This window comes from Thamnophis elegans, chromosome 4, assembly GCF_009769535.1.
Source record: "Thamnophis elegans isolate rThaEle1 chromosome 4, rThaEle1.pri, whole genome shotgun sequence".
Classification (NCBI taxonomy): domain Eukaryota; kingdom Metazoa; phylum Chordata; class Lepidosauria; order Squamata; family Colubridae; genus Thamnophis; species Thamnophis elegans.
The window spans coordinates 50,265,016-50,284,496 of NC_045544.1; the positions used below are offsets into that span (position 1 = coordinate 50,265,016).

Sequence of the window (19,481 nt, forward strand, 5' to 3'; positions counted from 1 at the left end):
TCGTCAAAAGCACGTAAACTAATATATTCTGGGTTTTTTGGAAAAAATCATTTTATTTTACATGTAATTCTGTTTCTGCACTAACCTACAAGCTATCTGCAAAAGATAATTTCTTAGTGTTCGTTTTGGGAATGAGAAATTCTAGAAGGTTATTTACTCACTTACAAGTATACTGTTGCAGTTATGTGAAATGTATACAAATATGACTATTGATCAGTGTGCTTGCTATTTTTGTGTGTGCCAGATGCTGTTCAGTCAGGACACTCATAAAAGGTTTGCTAAGCAGGAACTCTGTGGAATTGCAGTGGCTTCTAAAGACCTTGATAAATTTGAATGTGAGATAAAGGAAATGCTGAATGTAGTGGAAAAGCACATGGAATCAAAAGAAGATGATGAAAAGGTTGGAGAACTTCATGTTACAACAAAATTATCATACTCATCTTTGACTTTTCTTTCTCTCCCCCCAACCCCCCGCCACCATCTTTTAATTCCCAGGCATGCTTTTTTTAATCTGGAATCCTGTGACCTAGAGGTCTATTGATGACATTGTAATTCACTTGCTGCATGAAATAAATATTGATCTTGCTTGTATCAGCTGTTTCACCATTGCGGTCTTCCTGATGACTTTATACATTCAGTTCTACATGTGCAAGGGATTTGTCTTGTTTGATTATGATAAAATGTATAGTCATGTCATACTTGAAATCATGCATTTGGAAGCTCATCCTTTTTCAAATGCTTTCTCATCATTCGGAGTCCTTGGCAAAATTTGCAATGTGTCTCCTTTTGTGCTACATCTACAGATAGTCCTCAACGTACAACAAATCCTTTAGTGACCATTCAACTTTACAACAGCAACTTAAAAAAGTGACTCATGACCATTTTTCACATTTATGATTGTTGCGGCATTCCCACTATCACATGATCAACATTTAGATGCTTGGCAACAGGTTCATATTTACGATGATTGCAATGTCCTGGGGTCATGTGATCACCTTATTTATTAATTATTAAATTTATATTGCCGCCTATTCGCCCATGGCCACTCAAGGCAGCTTACAGAATATAAAAACCACATCTAAAAACAGTAAAACGAATTTAAAAAATCAAATATATTAATTAATGTAAAAAATCACACACCCCCCCCCATGTCCTGCCCCAGTGACAGCCGATCACATGAGCCATTTAATGGGCTCCATACCATTCGGGGTTTCCCAGGGTCACTGACAGTACCAGGTCTTCAGCACCTTCCGGAAGAATGAGTGGAGGCCATTCCAATCTCTGGGGGGAAAGATGTTCCAGAGAGAGGGAGCCACCATGGAGAAGGCCCTTCTGGGTCCCACCAGGTGTATCGCCCTCGGGGGTGGGACCCGCAACGTTCCCTGCCTCCCCACTCTAATGGATCGGGTAGATGTGACTGGCAAGAGACAGTCCCTTTTAAGGCCTTCTGACAAGCAAAGCCAATGGGGAAGCCAGAATCACTTAACAACCGTGTTTTAAATGTCTGCAATGATTCACTTAACAACTGTGGTAAGAAAGGTTATAAAATTGGACAAAACTCACTTAACAAATGTCTCACTTAACAGAAATTTTGGCCTCAATCATGGTCATAAGTCGAGAACTACCTGTATTACACTGGAAGCATAGGCAGTGTAGGAGATGTTCAACCGTGATTTCCCGCAACTGCTGTTGCTCCTCCTGGAGATTGCTAGAATGGGCAAGAGTTGCTGAATCAGAGCCCCGACTTACTTTTGCAACAAAGGAAATTTGTTGCAAAAGTGAGGAGATATAAATATAGATACAGAATATTAGATTATTATTTTAACGCTTGGTGTCTTCATTGAAGACTGTTTTGTGTTGTCACACAATTACATGTTGCAAAGTCAGTAATTACAATTGATCTCCTAATGAATTCACAGCAAAATATGAATTCACTGATTCTTTGTGGTGGATAAAACTATTATAATTAGAGTCCTGCATTCTTCAAAAAAGGATTCTGAGGAAATACTTCCAAACTCATGCAACAGAATACCTCTCTGTTATGGGTGCCAACCCAAAGAAAGGTGATTTTTTTTTGTGGGATTGATGTATTTTTCTTTCTTTTTTCAACTTTGTGCATGGTTCCTTGAATGAAGAGCAGAGAGATGCTGTGCTCGAATGAGGCCTGCAGCATTTTTTCTGAATAGTTTTTAAACATGCACAGCCATGCTATACTCGTTTCTCTGTACTATCTTACTCTTTGGGAATAACAAAAGCTGGTTGCCCCAAGTACTCCTGAAAACATGTCCTTCTTTCTAAAATTGTAGCTGGATGAAGAAAAAGCTCAAATTGAGGAAGTTCTGCAAAAAGGTGAGCATTTGTTACAGCAGCTCATAGAAGATAACCGAAGAGAAAAAATTCGCTTGCAGCTCCTCCTTCTTCAGACCAAGCAAAGCAGCGCAAAGGTCAGTGAAAGTAGCCTTGCTGTGCAGTAGATCTATAATGTTTTAGACGTGACTTCTTTCTTCCCTCAGAAGCCTTATACACACCTAAAAATTTAATTATCTGTGAGACCTATAGAACCCACCTTTCTGCCTGTTCCTCTCTACTATCATTATTTGTTTACAGGTAGTCCCTGACTTATGACTATAATTGAGCCCAAAACTTACGTCGCTAAGCAAGAAGTTTGTTAAGAGACTTTTGCTCCATTTTGCGACTTTTCTTGCCACATTAGTTAAGTGAATCACTGCAGTTGTTAAACTAGTAGCACTGTTGTTAAGTCAATCTGGATTTCCCATTGCTTGTCAGTGAGTAGCAAAAGGGGATCACATGGCCCTGGGACACTGAAAACATGAACCATTTGATCACATGACCGTGGCGATGCTGCAGGGGTCCTAAGTGTGAAAAATGGTCATAACTCACTTTTTTCAGTGCTGTGGTAACTTCGAACAGTTATTAAATGAACTGCTGTAAGACGAGGGTTATCGGTATTAAATTTATATGCTATCCATCTCACTATCTATGTGACTCAGGCAGTTTATAATGCAATAAAAATATAAATATAAGAAGAATTTTAAATATAAAATGACTTAAAAATTGCAAGTATTAAATATAGACTAAAAACAAAAGGCTTGACCAAAATGAAAATGGTGTATTTTAAGTAACTGCACCAAACATCTCTAAACTGGAGCCTCTCCATTGGGGCCTCAAATCATCCAGCAGATGCAGGTCCTAAGGCCCTTCCAAAAGGCCAGAAGGTTGGGGGCAGATCTCATCTCTGGTGGCAAGATGTTTCAAAGGACAGAGGCTAGGACAGAAAAGATTCTTCTCTTAGACCAGCATGGCTGACTCAGGAATTCTGGGAGTTGAGGTCCACAAGTCATAAAAGGGCCATAGTTCCCCACACCCATCTTATGACCTTAATTATTAATTTTATAACCTTTCTTTTTGGGTGGTAGGAGCTTCGGTCATTACAAAGGAGGCAGGTGTTAGAACTTTCACCTTCATTTACTCCATATGAAATGGAAGCAGAGAGTCGCTTGCAGTGGCTTAGTGAAACAGATGCTAGTCTTTCTGGACTTCAAGAAGCTGAAGAGAGGGAGAAAACAAAGGTAAATTATTTTTAATATAAACCACTCATTTATGTTTCAATACATTTGTCCAATACATTTCAATACATTTGTTCTTAATAATTCCTGTTGTCCATCCCAGTGTTTCCAAACTTGTGCTTGCACATAGGTTGAATCTCAGCTTGTCTCCGAAGTGGGGTGTGGGAGGAGTCACAGCTGGGTATTGTCACCGCCCATCTGCCCGGAAACTGAGGTAAATCTTGAGGCCACACCTCTACCTCTCCTCTGACTCTCCAGATTAACCTCAGTCTTCAGCCCAGAAGGAGCTAAATACCTGGCTCTCCTTGGCGCGGAATATTTTCCCCTTTTTTCCTTTGTTTTTTCCATTTTGGCTTTTTTCCGTTGGAGTTTTTTCCTGAAGAAGTTTTTCCTTTTTGGCATCGGACAATCCTCCTCTAGTGCATTCCGCAAGGCCTGACACAGGAGTGGTAGAATCTCAGCTTATTTTTTTGACAAGCTGCTGGGCAATTATGACTGTTGAACTCTATCATGTTTAGGTTGCATAAGGATCACTTGGTTTGTGCTGCTCGAAATGTAATAATTTGTTCAAAACTAATGTTTTAACTCTGTTTTTAAGGTAATACTGCCCCCCCCCGAATAATTAATTTATTCTGGAGAACTAATTCAAACTTATTCCACTGTTTGTCTTCTTCAAATTTCACGTACCTTGAATGAAAAAGTGACTTAGCAGCCTTTCCAAGATGAACCAGACAGATAGTGTTAACTATACAAATCAAAACTGTGACAGATACAACCCGGTACTATGCTGTACAGCTTATAATTAATAACTAATACTTTAAATTGGGCTCAGAAGTGATAGGAACACATTACAGTGACCTCAGAATCACTCTCTAATTGAACAGTTCTTGAACTAAGCTATATGGATTTTGTGTCCCCCGTGAATATGAAATACATTCGCCTATAGTATGAAGCAAGAGTTGATTATGAATATTTTCTAAAGCTCATCTTTAACTAAACATAAGAATGTAAGGACCTACAAAGTGCCACACTAGATTGGACACTTGACCTCTTTTCCCAGTGGTCAATAAATCCTATAAGGAAGCTTACTAATCTCTTATAAATGACCTTCAGAGGTATTCCCACTGCCATCAAAGCTCATAGCCACTGATTTCCACAACTTCAGTGAAAAGCTTTACCCATATTCTTCATATATTCAAAGAATACCCCCAACTGATTATAACCACAGAAAATGAAAAGTTATTGTTTGTATTTTTGAATTATTGAAAGAGCTTCTTAAATTGGCTATCAATATTCTCTCACTAGTTAGGAATCTCTCTCCTAAATCACCATTACAATGATATTTTTCAAATATATCTGACTCATTAGTATAAAGTCCAATGAGAAAAGAGGTAACTTTTAGCGAGGTTTTTGGTTAACCGAGAGGCTTGCTTAAACCTTAGTTCTAATTAATTCCTAAAGAGACACACTATTTATACAGATAGTCCTCGATTTACAACAGTTCATTTAGTGACCATTTGAAGTTACAATGACATTGTTATGGTTTTTCACACTTACAACCCTTGTAGCATTCCCATGGTTGCGTGGTCAGAATTCAGATGCTTTGCCAACTGACTCATACTTATGATGGTTATAGTGTCCCTGGATCGTGTGATCTCCTTTTATGACCTTCTGACAAGCAAAGTCAATGGGGAAGCCAGATTCACTTAACAACTGTGGCAAGAAAAGTTGTAAAATTGGCCAAAACCCATGTAACAAATGTCTCGCTTAGCAACAAAAATTTTGGGCTCAATTGTAGTCAGAAGCCAAGGACTACCTGTACTATTTTTTGTTTGGATTTTATACCAATGAGTCAGATATTTTTGAAAATGTGATTGATCGTAATAGTGATTTAGGACAGAGATTCCTGCCTACTGAGAGGATGTTGATAGCTAATTTAAGAAATTTCAATAATTCAAGCCTATATGCAATGACTTTTCATTTTCTGTTTCTAATGGATCCACTTTTTTCAGATTCTTAGTCTGCCATAGGATTTGTTTTACGTTTATTTATATAATGAGACTTGTGGAGCAGTAAGTAATTTTTTGGACAGGCTTGTGTATTAGGCAATCTATCAAATCCTTTTGCATTACTGGTTATGGAGCTTCATAATTAAATTAATCAATCTCTTTATGACTCTTCTGTAACTTGTAAATCTAAAACCAATTGAGGATGAGATAAAGGAATGTTCAAATCTCAAAATGAGTTCTGTGTAATATAGAATAATAGTGGTCTGCTCGACAGTAGTAGCTATATTCATTTTCTTTTCCCGAGGCTAATAGGAGCTTGTAAAGAGGCAGTTTTGATCTACTGATCATATACTGAATGTTTCTTCCTTCAGTGTTAGTGTTGCTGTATAGATGACCCATCAGTCACCCTAGAAAACTCTATAACAAACTCCCACATAAAGTAAGCTGTGATCGTCAAGAATGGTTAAAAAAATAATAGGTGTTCCCAACTTGGGGGCATCTTTCAGATGTGTTGATTTCAACTTTCAGAATGTGTTAACCAACATACGCATTGATAAAAATTCTGGGAATTGAAATCCACACAGTTAACAAATGGAGAAGATCCATTGAGTTTCATTTAAAAAATCATCTTGACAATCAAACATAACAATGCAATCCCAGTATTTTGTACTTGCATCTTGACATCAATTGTATTAAGATTATGAGAATTATGTCATTTCATCACAATATATAGTTTGTTACATAATATAAGTTTTGTTAAATATGTGATTGAAAATATCCATAGACGTGTTTTGTTACTCTTCCCTTCTTCCCCCACACTGCATGGTTACAGAAACCATATTTTACAACTCTTCTATCAGTTTAAATCTATCTGCAGATCTTCTTTAACACAAAGCAAATTGTTAGCTGCTGTCCATTCATGTCTTTCTGGATATTGTTCTAAATATTAGAGTAACTAGTTCCTATGAAAAAAGTGGGGTTGCATTACATCCCCTTCAAAAAATAAAGGGATTTGTATGTTGAGATGTAGTATTTATTGGTGCACAGAAAAAAAAGAATAATTCTTCCCAGAACTATCCACTTTTATCTGGTCTCTGACAACTTTTTTTTGGCAGAGTGCATCACTCCACAGGTCCTTTAGACTAGAGTAACAGCAGGTGAACTATTAAACCCTCCATTCTTAGGATAAATATTAAGAATTGCTTAATGGAAGGATAAGAGATTCTTCATTGATTTGAAGATCAATTATGCAAAGTGGCCATTGTATATATTGCTATTCAATAGTTACAGGTAGACTGTCCTGATTTCTATTTCCATGAAGACCAGGGGATGTTCTTTACAGTTACAGAAATGTAAAGAATTCATCTGTTAATTTGAAGTATATGTGAACCCACCCTAAGGTTTAATTTTTAGCTTGAGGTTGCCTAGTTGGAGTTTACACTTTTTCTCTCAACCCCCCCCTCCCCCACTCACTGTTGATTACCCCAACTTTCCTTTCTGTTTCAAAGGCATTTTATTTCAAGGTATCTAATAAATTATAGTTTTTCCCTTATATTTTGAATTGAACCTTGACCAGGGGTTTGAGTTTCTCATTAATCTTCCCTGTTTGCCACCTACATTGTGCCAAACAATTGCAACTGTCTAAGACTTTGCTACTGGGGATCTTAATGATCTTCATTCTGGAATGGACTCCAACAGTGTAATTCAGAAAACAAATAAATCACTTTTTTTTGTGTCAGGATTTGACTGACCCATTTTAGAAATATGCCAATTGGGGATTTTTTTATCTAGTATATTGCTTCTATTTTATCTAGCAACCACTTCTAGTTAATATGAACTCCTTGCAGGAAAAGTAGGATGCAATGTTAATTAATAGAAGCAGTAACTGTGTGTTTTGTTGAATGGCTGACCTTGTGGGAGCATGCTAAAAACCATCACCTCAGTGTTATATTTCCCACAGTAATTAGCCAGATGCCCTTGGAAGCCATGAAGATTAGCATTTATTATTGTTTTATCACCAGCATCTGGGAATCCAAATCTACAATTATATAATGTTTATGCTAATATAAAACTTAGTTCTCTGAGATAATGTATAATGTTATAAAACACAGCCCTTCAAAAATCACACCCTGTAAGGAGATAGGGCCATGCCATGCTGCAGGAGCCATCTTTCAAAGTGCTTCATTTGAGATCTAATTCTTTTGTTAGTATCTATGGCATAGGAGCCCCATAATATTACATCTCCAATCTGTTGTGATAACCAAAGAAGTGACTGACTGGATAGATCACTGGTGAATCACAGTGTTGGTGACAGTGATATGTGATTTGGTTATTTTCAAGTATCATTGAAGTGGCCTGGAAACAGAGGGTGACAATTGCTAAGGTTTTTTTTTTCATATGACAACTAGACTTTCTTGTTTTTCTTTAAAGATATTTTGCTTCTCATCCAAGAAGCTTCTTCAGCTCTGAATTCTGAGCTGAAGAAGCTTCTTCGATGAGAAGCGAAACATCTTCAAAGAAAAACAAGAAAATCCAGTAGCCCCTTGAAAAAAATGCATCTTTGAAACAACCATGACCTGGATGACTGAGAATCTTCATAGACAGAGGGTGGCAATGTTTTCATTATATATTTGCCCCCTTGGAAACAATCAAAGCACAAAATTGATATAAAAAGGGAAATAAAACTAAACTAACATTTAATAGCCAAAACATGGACAGAGTCTGGTAGCAGCTTTTGAACTAACAATTTTATTTAAGGCATAAGGGTTTAATGAACTGCAACTCATTTCATCTGTCAGAAGCATGAAGTAGCTTGACTGATGTGTTATTTAAATATCTTGGAGCGGGGAGGCGAAGGGAAGACAGGATAGTTATGCAGATGGAGTTCCTTGGAATAAGCTTAAGCCTTAAATAAAAGTGTTGCTCTCCAAAGTGTTACTTTTTTTGCTATCGTCGATCAATCAAAACTTTCTATGTTTGCTAGAGGCTTTCAGGCAGGGGCAGGATTGATATTTGGATTTGCATGCAAACTTTCAACAATGCATACCAAAAGTATATCGATCAATGAGTTTTCACTAGCTTCGTTATGAAAAGGTAATATTTTAATAAAATAAAATGACATGCAAGACATATTAAAAAGGCATTTGGTGCATGTCGTTTTGGTTTTCCTTATGCAATCATATTGTTACGTATTTAAATGAGAATGAACCCTCATTTATTTGATACTAATGAGAACAATTGTGAAATATATTTATTTTTATTTTTATATCAATTTATTAGAGTACATAACTTAAGCAAATCCACTGATTTCAGTAGCAGTATTTCCAAATATACAGTGTTATTTTGGGATCTAAATATTAGACTTTATGAGGTTATCTTCCTCATAAATATGCAGTGAGTAGTTGGTTCATATACTCTGGATGGAGTTACAAGTGAGAATATGCTACTAGGTCCTTGTTCTACGACTACGTACTATTATGAAAAGCCACTTTATGAACTGGACATTGTGGTCCAGGTATCTGATTAAAGAAAGAAATCTTTGGGTGTAAGCAATGTTGCAATAGATCTTGAAGTCTATATTTTGAATTAACTAAAGATTATCAGAATGTGGATATATACATTTCAGGGGAATACATTTCAGTGTGCCTCGGCAGAAAGAATCCTTTCCTTTTTAATGCAACTGGAACTACTTAATTAGAAAGGATATCATTGTTTGATTAGAATATTGTTTTACCATATATACTTGCTCATCTAGTAATTTACGTGTCATGTAGTTAAAAGCTAAGCAAAAGGATAAGAGGAATTAATTCACGAGAACACCTGATTTAGTCACAGTGGAAACACTTCCTTGTAATTATAACATAGCATCATCTGAAGAATTATTTAATTAAAAATAGCATTAAATCTTAAGGTTAGAAAGTAATGGAAATGCAAATAAATGAACCTTTCTTGCATTTTTATAATGAGGTTAGTTCTAAAGAATTACTTAACTGAAGTTTACTTTGCTTTAGGCAACTCCACAAAGGATTCAAGGGGCTCAGTCATCAATGAGCAAGGAATCTCCATTCCCTGCAGAATATCTGGTTGAAATTAACAAGATTTTGCTGGTTATAGCGGATGCTGAGCTCTTGCTAAATGCTCCAGAACTTCATTCAGCAATCTATGAAGACTTTTCTACTCAAGAAGATTCATTAAAGGTACTAGAACCTGAAATCTAATATTACAATTTAAAATATAAAAGAGCATTAACATTGTTCCCAATAAATGTTTTAACTCTGGTGTATCTCAATATGCTTTCTGACATGAAAAAAACTGGGTCCTGTCTTGGCTATGTCTTGATTTATAGGCACCTGGGTCTAATTTTTCTAGAATCATCACCAATCCTAGCACTTGTTAGATTCAGGAGATATCAAATAATCCATTTAATAAACTAAACACCGCATCATTTTAAAAAGCAGTGTAAAAGTTTGAAAAGGAATGGCAAAAAATGAAGTGCATTATTAGAAAGTTGTATTGGGCCAGATCAAACAAAATTCACTCTTTTATAGACATACACATACTTATAAGCCTCACACCCTATAAGGCAAAGATTGCATTTATTGGATTTTTCCAGTTCATTCCTTATTTCTTATTTATTTGTTACATTCAGTTACTAATTTTAGACGAGGGGGCAGACCTGGCATGTATTACTGAAACCCGGCTGGGCCCGGAGGGAGGAGTCCCCCTCACTGAAATGTACCCAGAGGGTTTTCAGGTGCTTCATCAGCTGCGACCCCAGAAAAGGGGTGGGGGAGTGGCTGTCATTGTCTGAAGGTCTTTAGTTCCTCGTAGGATCCCTGCTCCGGAGCTTGTCGGGTGTGAGTCTCTGTTGATGAAGTTGGACCTTGGTGGTCAAGTGGGTTTGTTGCTAACGTACCTACCTCCCAACAGCGTTGCAACGGCCCTCCCCTCGCTCCTCGAGTCAGTAGCTGAGTTGGCGGTAGAGTTCCCCAGGCTTATGGTTCTGGGGGATTTCAACCTGCCTACACTTGGCGAACGTTCTGACGGGGCGCAGGAGTTCATGGCTTCCATGACAGCCATAGACTTGGCCCCATCAGGCCCCTTGGCGCCTGATGGACCCTATGGGATTTCAGACGGTGCTTGGAGAAATACCTGACACTATCGTCCACAATCCGGTGGAGTCCTTGGTCGCTGCTTGGAATATAGTGGTGGCAGGGGCTCTAAACCGGATTGCGCCTTTGCGACCTCTCCGAGGCAGCGGATCCAGGAGGGCTCCCTGGTTTACCGAGGAACTCCAGGAGATGAAGCGCCTTTATCAGAGCCTATCGTGGCAATACGGGCGGCGAAATGTTCGCATTTTGCCGCCCTTATTGCATCCGCTGAATCGCGCCCAGCCGCCTTGTTTAGAATAACCCGCTCCCTCTTGAAAGGGAGGGATGCGGATGACCCTTTACAAGGAAGAGCTGAGGAATTTGCTCAGTATTTAACGGATAAAGTCACTCGGATTCGGACAAAACTGGACTCCAATTGCACGATACCAGCCGAGGTACCGGGGGAAGGTCTCGAGCATACTTTATGGATTGAGTTTCAACGTGCTTCTCCTGAGGAAGTGGACAAGGCCATGGGAGCGGTGAGTGCCTCCACCTGTATACTGGACCTCCTGGCTGGTCTCGACCAGCAGGGAGGTGACACGCGGCTGGATCCAGACGATTGTTAACACCTCTCTTCGGGAGGGAATCCTCCCGCCCCTCCTAAAGGATGCGGTGGTGAGACCCCTCCTGAAGAAACCGTCTCTGGACCCAGCCATTTTGAGCAACTATCGCCCAGTCTCCAACCGTCCCTTTGTTGGGAAGGTTGTTGAGAAAGTGGTGGCCTCTCAACTCCGACGGTCCTTGGATGAAGCCAATTATCTAGACTCCTTTCAGTCGGGCTTCAGGCCTGGCTACAGCACGGAAACTGCTTTGGTCGCGCTGATCGATGATCTCTGGCGGGCCAGGGATAGGGGTCACCCCTCTATCCTTCTGCTCCTTGACCTCTCAGCGGACTTCGATACCATCGACCATGGTATCCTTCTGCGACAGTTGCAAAAGGTGGGAGTGGGAGGCACCGTCCTTCGGTGGTTCTCCTCCTACCTCTCGGACAGGTCGCAGTCGGTGTTGGTCGGAGGGCAGAGATCGACCCCAAGGCCCCTCAACTACGGGGTGCCGCAGGGTTCGGTCCTGTCCCCCCTCCTATTTAACATCTACATGAAGCCGCTGGGTGAGATCATACGCCGGCACGGGGTTAAGTACCACCAATATGCAGACGATACGCAGTTGTATCTGTCTGCCCCGTGCCAACTCAGCGAAGCAGTATAAGTGATGTGCCAGTGCCTGGAGGCTGTTAGGGTCTGGATGGGAGTAAACAAGTTGGCACTCAATCCAGACAAGACCGAGTGGCTTCTGATGTTCCCTCCCAAAGATTGGCCAACTATTCCATCTCTCAGGCTGGGGGGTGAAATTATACGCCCCTCAGAGAGGGTTTGCAATTTGGGAGTCCTCCTGGATCCCCAGCTGACTTTAGAACACCATTTGTCGGCTGTGACCAGGGGGACCTTTGCCTAGGTTCGCCTGGTGCACCAATTGTGACCCTACCTGGATCGGGAGGCCCTTCAGACAATCACTCACGCCCTTGTGACCTCAAGACTGGATTATTGTAATGCGCTCTACATGGGGCTGCCCTTGAAGAGTGTTTGAAGACTTCAGTTAGTCCAGAACGCAGCCGCGCAAGCGATTGTGGGTGCACCCAGGTACTCCCACGTCACACCTATCCTCCGTGAGCTGCACTGGCTACCCATTAGTCTCCGAATCCGCTTCAAGGTGCTGGTCGCTACCTATAAAGCCCTACATGGCATCGGACCTGGGTACCTGAGAGACTGCCTCCTGCCGATTACCTCCCATAGACCGATCAGATCTCACAGGTTAGGTCTCCTCTGGATTCCATCCGCCAGCCAATGTCGGCTGGCGACCCCCCGGGGGAGAGCCTTCTCTGTTGCAGCTCCAGCCCTCTGGAATGATCTCCCTGTCGAGATCCGGACCCTTACGACCCTCCCGGCTTTCCACAAAGCCACCAAGTCCTGGCTGCTCCAGCAGGCCGGGGGTCCTGTGAAACATCCAGCCCCGTGGAAATTGTGAATGTTGTGGTTTTGTTTTTAAAGTGTTGTCTTTGTCTAGTCTTCCCCCTTCCCTTGTCTATTGTGAGCCGCCCGGAGTCCTTCGGGAGTGGGCGGCATACAAGACAAATAAATAAATACAATACAATACAATACTGCCCATCCTGCCATGGGGCTTCTGGATGGCTTACAATAATAAAATAGAAAATGATTACATACATATTATATTATGTACTCTCTAATCTGGGAGACATGGTTTGGCTTCCAAAGTCACTAAGACTTTGTTTTTGTTTCTTGAGCAAGCCTTAATGGTCTAGTTTGCTTATAATGTTGAACTGTAATGGTTGACTTCAGACATCATGCTGAGCCAAAAGTAAATCATTTATGACTTACATGTGTGCATCATTCTAAGCCATGAGTCAATGATGAAAGATGTAAATATACATGTATACTTATGTTTGTTGCCATCTAATCAGGCTCTATTTTTCCAGCCGGCAGTTATCTTTGAGGAGATGCTAATTCTGCCTGGTATTTTTGTTTTACTGTATTACAGAACATAAAAGATACGTTGGATAAATTAGAGGATCAGATTGCAGTTATTCATGAAAAGCAACCTGATGTTATATTAGAGGCATCTGGACCTGAAGCTGTTCAAATAGAAGATTCACTAACCCAGCTTAATGCAGAATGGGATCGCATTAACAGAATGTACAATGACCGCAAATGGTAAGTAAAAGGACTGCCTATATTTTGTACTTACACTTTTTCGCCAAGAAAATGCGATGAGTTAGGCAGAGAAAAGAATAAATCAGGTAGTAGCCATTTTGTAGCTCTACTTTCCCTGCAGTATAAACCAGTTGTGCTAAGTTTGGATGTAAACAGGGTAACATTTTTAAAGCATTATTTATAAAAGATGGTTTATTTGCCAAAGTTGCTTAGCAAATGACTATGCAAGCTAGCAGGCAGGGAACCAAGAAGTGTTAATTCAGGTGGCGTGAGGACACTATATATTACATTTAAAATGAAAATTAAAGTGGCAACATCATGTTCTTAAACTTTATGAATAGCATGGAATGGGGAAAAACTTGACTCCTTTGTTCTCAATCTCTTTTTCTCTGCAAATTATAAAGCAAATCAGTTCCTGGATCTTAGACATTTCTCGCTCTCTCTTTTTAGCATTTGCTGTTTTTTAAAAGAGAAATTCTAGCCAGCTGAGAACTCTGTTTACTAGCATTTCTGTTAAAGTCACACGAATGTGGGCCAATTAATTCATGAGAATATAGGAATCTTCACAAACAAATGTACATTGCATTTTCAATCTTGTTCCCAACAGTTTTAAAGGCTGCACCTGTAGAATCACATCAATCCCTAGCATCATCATTTGAACTTGTTTTCAAAAATAGTTTTGTATTATATCACATTTCCTCTTCATGCAGTGCAGGCAAAATTCTTCCTCGGTATTTGCAGACATTTGTGCTGTGACTATATTTGAAGCCACATCATTCATTTGGAAACTCAAATGTTCTTATTAAATTAACAATGAAGTAGGCAAACGGTCCCGTTTTAAAAGAGAAATTAAACTTCATAGTCAATTGGTGAAATACTATAAGCAGATTTCCTAGCTGATTCATTGCAGGATAAGACAGTTCTCGAATCTCATAAATAATGTATCTTATTTTGCATTGTACTTAAAAGTAAGCAGGCTTCTTTAAAGCCAATACTTTAAAGTCAAGACTGGTATGGTTAAGTCTTTTGTAATAGGGAAGAATTCTCCTGTCAACTTAGGATACAAAAACAGTTTAGTTCAATTATAGTTATACCTCACAATTAGGAATAAATATATCTCTAAATAATGACCCAGAAAGCTATGTTTTCTATGTGGAATATAAATGTCCTCCTATTTTTCCTCATGAAGAAGATTTCATTGCAGATTTTGTTGAGGAAAAACTTTTTTTCAGCTGTAATGAGCTGAAAATTGTAATTTTTCAACACAAATAAGCCAAGATTACATCTGCTGTCTTCTACATATGCACACACACTCACTTGCATACATATTCTATTTTGCAGTCTTACCATGTATGTATTCTGTAGTGCAAAATTATGTTGTTTTACTTCTGAAATACCTTTCACATTTTTCTCCTGTTCTTCTTATCCCATTTAGTAGCTTTGATAAGTCTATAGAGGAGTGGAGACAGTTCCATTGTGATCTAAATGATCTCTCACAGTGGCTAACAGAAGCAGAGGGGTTGCTGGCTGAAGCCCACACTCCAGATGGCAGCCTTGATATAGAAAAAGCCAGGATACACCAGCAGGTAACTGATTACTGTGTATTAAGCCCAGCAGTCTAGTTATAGCCTTTAATTCTACTGTTGTCACAGAAGAAAGTGGCAATTGTCAGGTTTTGTAATGTTGGCAGCTAGGCGTTGTACAAAGTATTAAAAGGCTGCTTTGCAAAGGGTGTTGGTACTGCCTTCAAAGCTCAGTGTGGTTGCTTCAAAGGTTTGTGCATATATTACATTGATAACACTTCTGTTGAGACTGCCAGTAAATCAAAGGGGCCACCTATGTGCCGCAAAGGTTGTGCCGTCACATTTTGCCTGAATGCATTGCTTAGCCCTATTAAAACATATAAAGTCAACCTACATAGATTGTATCGAGGAATTATTTGCATAGCTTCCAAAGATGTTGATGAAACAAATATAGTGAATTAAAAAAAGCAAAGAAGCCAGTGCTTTCGTTTCAGGGGTGCTATATAAAACACACTAAGATTTCAGTCCTTTTGTTCTTAAAGCAGGCATTAAATCTGCTGCTGAGAAAGTCTTGCTCCTAGTAGAAACATTTGTATCTCCTCAAATGAAGCTTAGGACAGAACCTTTATTTTGTGGAGGTTAAGTCTGTGTGTGAATGAGATGAGGAGCACATTTGTGATAGAGGAGGAGGTCTTTGCAATATTAGAAACTCAAATGTAGTTGCTGAGAATATTGAAGAGAAGATACAGCAGCAGTGTCAAACTCGTGGCCTGCAGAGCAGATGCGTCACACGCTGGCCACTCCCATCCCCGTTTCAACGAAGGTAAAAAAGTCACAATATGTCACATGACAATATGATGACATGAGTTTGACACACCTGAGATACAGCATGTTGGGCAAGGCTTAGAAGCAGCCTGTCAGGCCTGTTCTCGAGTTGCCACAGCCCTTTGTGGAAAGAGATACATGAGGCCCAAACTAATGGTATTTACTAGTAGTAGATAATACTTCTCAGGTTTTTTTAAAAAAAGTAGCCCCACATAGATCACGAAAAAGGAGGTCCAGTCCAGATGCATGAACAGCAGTTGTCATGAATCCATCTTCTTGCAGCAGAGGTAACATCTGATATAACTATTATGGATTGAAACTGAAACCGCTATCTATATATGCATTTCCAACAGGAACTTGAAGAGGGAATCAGCAGCCATAAGCTCATTTTCTCAACACTGAATAGAACAGGAGAGGAAATAACCAGAAACTCTCCAATACAGATGGAAAGTTCCTGAAAGAAAAACTAGCTGGGCTGTATAAACGCTGGAAGAACATCAATGCTGAAATCATGGAAAGGCAACAGATGTAAGTATTGGATTTGAGCCTATCTTAATAACAGTGGAGATAAATTTCTTTAAAATTTGTAGATGCCATTGTGGACTTTCACCAAGAGAAACCTTTCATATCTTTATCCCAAAAGGTTTCCTAAGGCAGTACCCTAAAACAGCTTTATAGCTGTTACTGTAGTATAGAATCACTCTGTGAAGCAGATGGGTGGTTTCCAAATGTGATTTAAATCAAATATATAGCATAGCATAGTGCAGTGATGGGCAACCTTTTGGCGTGGTGTGTCAAAATCGGCAAAAAATCGAGCATAACTCGCGTTGTGTGTCACTTCGACAAAAACATAATTTTGCGCAATTTATAGTTTAAACTACAAAAATGTATAATTGCAATATATAATTGTATTTAATAAACCAAAAACAAATTATTAACATACCTGCTTAGTAACTTCTTTGTTCATCAGTTGATTTCGTATGTTGCCCTTGATCTTATTGAACTTGTTTGGGGTGCCGTGAATCAGGGCTGTGGAGTCGGCTGCTTCCAGCTCCACGTCCTCATCAACATGCTGCTCCAGCCCGCCCCTGCTATGAATATTCCTAATGACCCGAGGGCGTAACCGACAGTCCCAGGAGTAGACTCTCTGTGCCGGCCTGACTGGAGAGAGGCGCGCACTGTTCCCGCGCTCCTCTCCTGTGGGTCCTCCCTCGCCGCGCTGATGACGTGTGTGCGCACGGCACGCACGCCTTACCAGCAGCCCCTGCGCTCAGAAAGGGGCGGCGGCGATACAGTAAGTGAGTGTGGGCGGGGGAGATCACATGTCCCCGCCCCCCCCCATTCCTCCAGCACAGATTCTTTCATCCTCGGCGGCCGTGCAGGAGCTGAGGATGAATCGCATGAAATCCTGTGCGTGTCACCCCAAATGGCTACGCGTGTCAGCACTGACACGCGTGTCATAGGTTCGCCATCACTGGCATAGTGTATCATATCATATATCATATCATCTTGTGATATATTAATATTCTATATAATGTATAACATGCATTTGTTTTATATTTTTCCTGCTTTGGAACCTGAATTAATTATTAACTTACATGATTTTTTTGGTTTACTCCGGGTGTTTCAACTGAAGAAAATATTCTGAAATTACATTTTATCAATCACTGTTGGAAATTTCTGAGTGCTTCTTAGTAGGCAGGGTGGTTAATAAGTTTGAAGAAGTCTTCTATTGAAAATGAGCAAAATCCAACTAAAAACAGGTTTTGCATTAATATAAAATGTTAATGCAAGTATGCTGGAAAGCATTGGTGTTCAAAACTATTTCCTCCTCAAAACTTAAATGATACCTGCTATAAAGTTCATTTCCCCTATACCTGGGATGGCGAACATATGGCGTATGTGCCAGAGGTGGCATGGCGGAGCCATTTGTCAGGGCACGCGAGGCATTGCCCTGTCAGCTGGCCAGTGCATATGCGCGCTGGCAAGCTGAGTTCAGCCTTTTTAAAGCGATTTTTTTGCTCTCCCCAGACTACAGAGGATTTATGGGAACCTGGGGAGGGCGAAAGCAGCCTCCCCTGACCCCCCCTGAGACCCTCTGGAGGCTTCAGGAGCCCTCAGGAGGCTTTCCTGAAGGCTCCAGAGGACTAAAAACGCCCCCACGAGCAAACCAGAAGTAACTTCCGGTTTGCTCGTAGGGTCGTTTTTTGTCCTCCAAAGCCTTCAGGGAAGCCTCCTGAGGACTCCTGAATGCTCCGGAATGCTAAAATTGGCCCTACAAACAATCCGAAAGTGACTTACGGTTTGCGCGTAGGGTCATTTTTGCCCCGGAGGCTTTAAGAAAGTTCCTGAAGCCTCTGGAGGGCCTCCGAGTGGGTCGGGGGAGGCTGTTTTCCGCCCTCCCCAGGCTCCTTTAAAGCCTCTGGACCCTGGGGGAGAGTGAGAAAAGCATGCAAAAAATGGGGGAGTTCCTGTCATGTGCCCATGCACGGCTGGGGGTGGTTTGTGCATTGCAGTTATGGGTGCAGCACACCCACGCACACCCCTCTGCACTCCTCCTGCTTATGGCACGAGAGCCAAAAAAGGTTCACCATTGCTGCCCTATACATTGTCATATTTGTATACAGTAATATCAAAACTTATATAATCTAATTGAGAGCTAATGTTAAGGCAACAGGGTAGTAAACCAGGAAACAGTTCTAGGCATGAAAGCAACCGGATGACTGCAGACCAGTCACTCATTCTCAGACTAATTTACCTCACAGGGTTTTGTTGGCGGGGAAAATAGAAGGAGGAAGAAATATTAGGTATGCTCACTACATTGACTTATTTATAAAAATATTAAAAGGCAGGATGAAAAAGCACGTGTCAATTCATTGAATGTTACTATCAGGAAATTAAGTTGATATTTCATAAGACTACAAAGTATTACAGAGAAAAAATATTTAAAGACTTAAGGCCTACATTGAGGACTTTTTTTTGTATGAAATCATCTTTCTGGATAAGAAATGGAATCATGTTATGAAATTTGGATCATTAAGGCATATGGTTCTTTCAATCTTCTTTTTAATATTGTACAGTATCATTTCTAGGCCGTATAGTAAGTTATAGAAGGAATATTTGCTTTTATATCTATTCAATATTTATAGTGATTTGTTTATATTCCACCTTGGGGTTTTTTGATTCAGACTGAAAGGAAAAAATCAGCAATTAATAGACTTCACCAGGAAACTAGAAGAAATTAGTGCTGGGTGGAAAATGTAGAAAATTCCTGGATGAGAAACCTGCAATCAGTCATGAAGAGAATTTACAAGATTAATGGCAAGTAACATTAAAATATTAAGCATTTTATTTATTGTATCATGTTCCTTTTTGTTGTTGTTGGATAACATTTAGGACTATTCAAAATGTCTGTTGGGACCACTGGATCAAAAGCATTTAGAACTTTCATACATAAACATGATTTCCATACACTTGCTAAACTATATATTTCTCTGTTTTAGATTAATGTTATGTGTTATGATTAATACAATTATGGTTTATTTTGTAATCTGTTCATGAAACTGGTTGCTTAAATATTGGTTGCTTATGTTTTTGCAGCCACAGAACCTGGAACTTGCTTCAAATAAATTCTTCATTGGATTTTTGTCGTTTAACACTA

General features: G+C 39.9%; 1 protein-coding gene across 2 annotated transcripts in view; it reads left to right on the forward strand.

Moving 5' to 3' along the window:
• The window catches only part of LOC116507150 (utrophin-like), a 43,990-nt gene extending 24,854 nt beyond the window's left edge, over window positions 1-19,136 (forward strand). Inside the window, exons 13-20 of one of the 2 annotated variants that reach the window (XM_032215102.1) lie at window positions 245-400; window positions 2,307-2,444; window positions 3,438-3,590; window positions 9,607-9,792; window positions 13,300-13,472; window positions 14,908-15,058; window positions 16,174-16,348; window positions 19,009-19,136. In XM_032215102.1, coding sequence (XP_032070993.1) covers window positions 245-400; window positions 2,307-2,444; window positions 3,438-3,590; window positions 9,607-9,792; window positions 13,300-13,472; window positions 14,908-15,058; window positions 16,174-16,278 — 1,062 coding nt within the window. In that variant the 3' untranslated portion in view covers window positions 16,279-16,348; window positions 19,009-19,136. The remainder of the gene's footprint in view (window positions 1-244; window positions 401-2,306; window positions 2,445-3,437; window positions 3,591-9,606; window positions 9,793-13,299; window positions 13,473-14,907; window positions 15,059-16,173; window positions 16,349-19,008) is intronic. The other variant, XM_032215103.1, reaches the window with a different exon arrangement.
• Window positions 19,137-19,481: the final 345 nt, after the last annotated feature.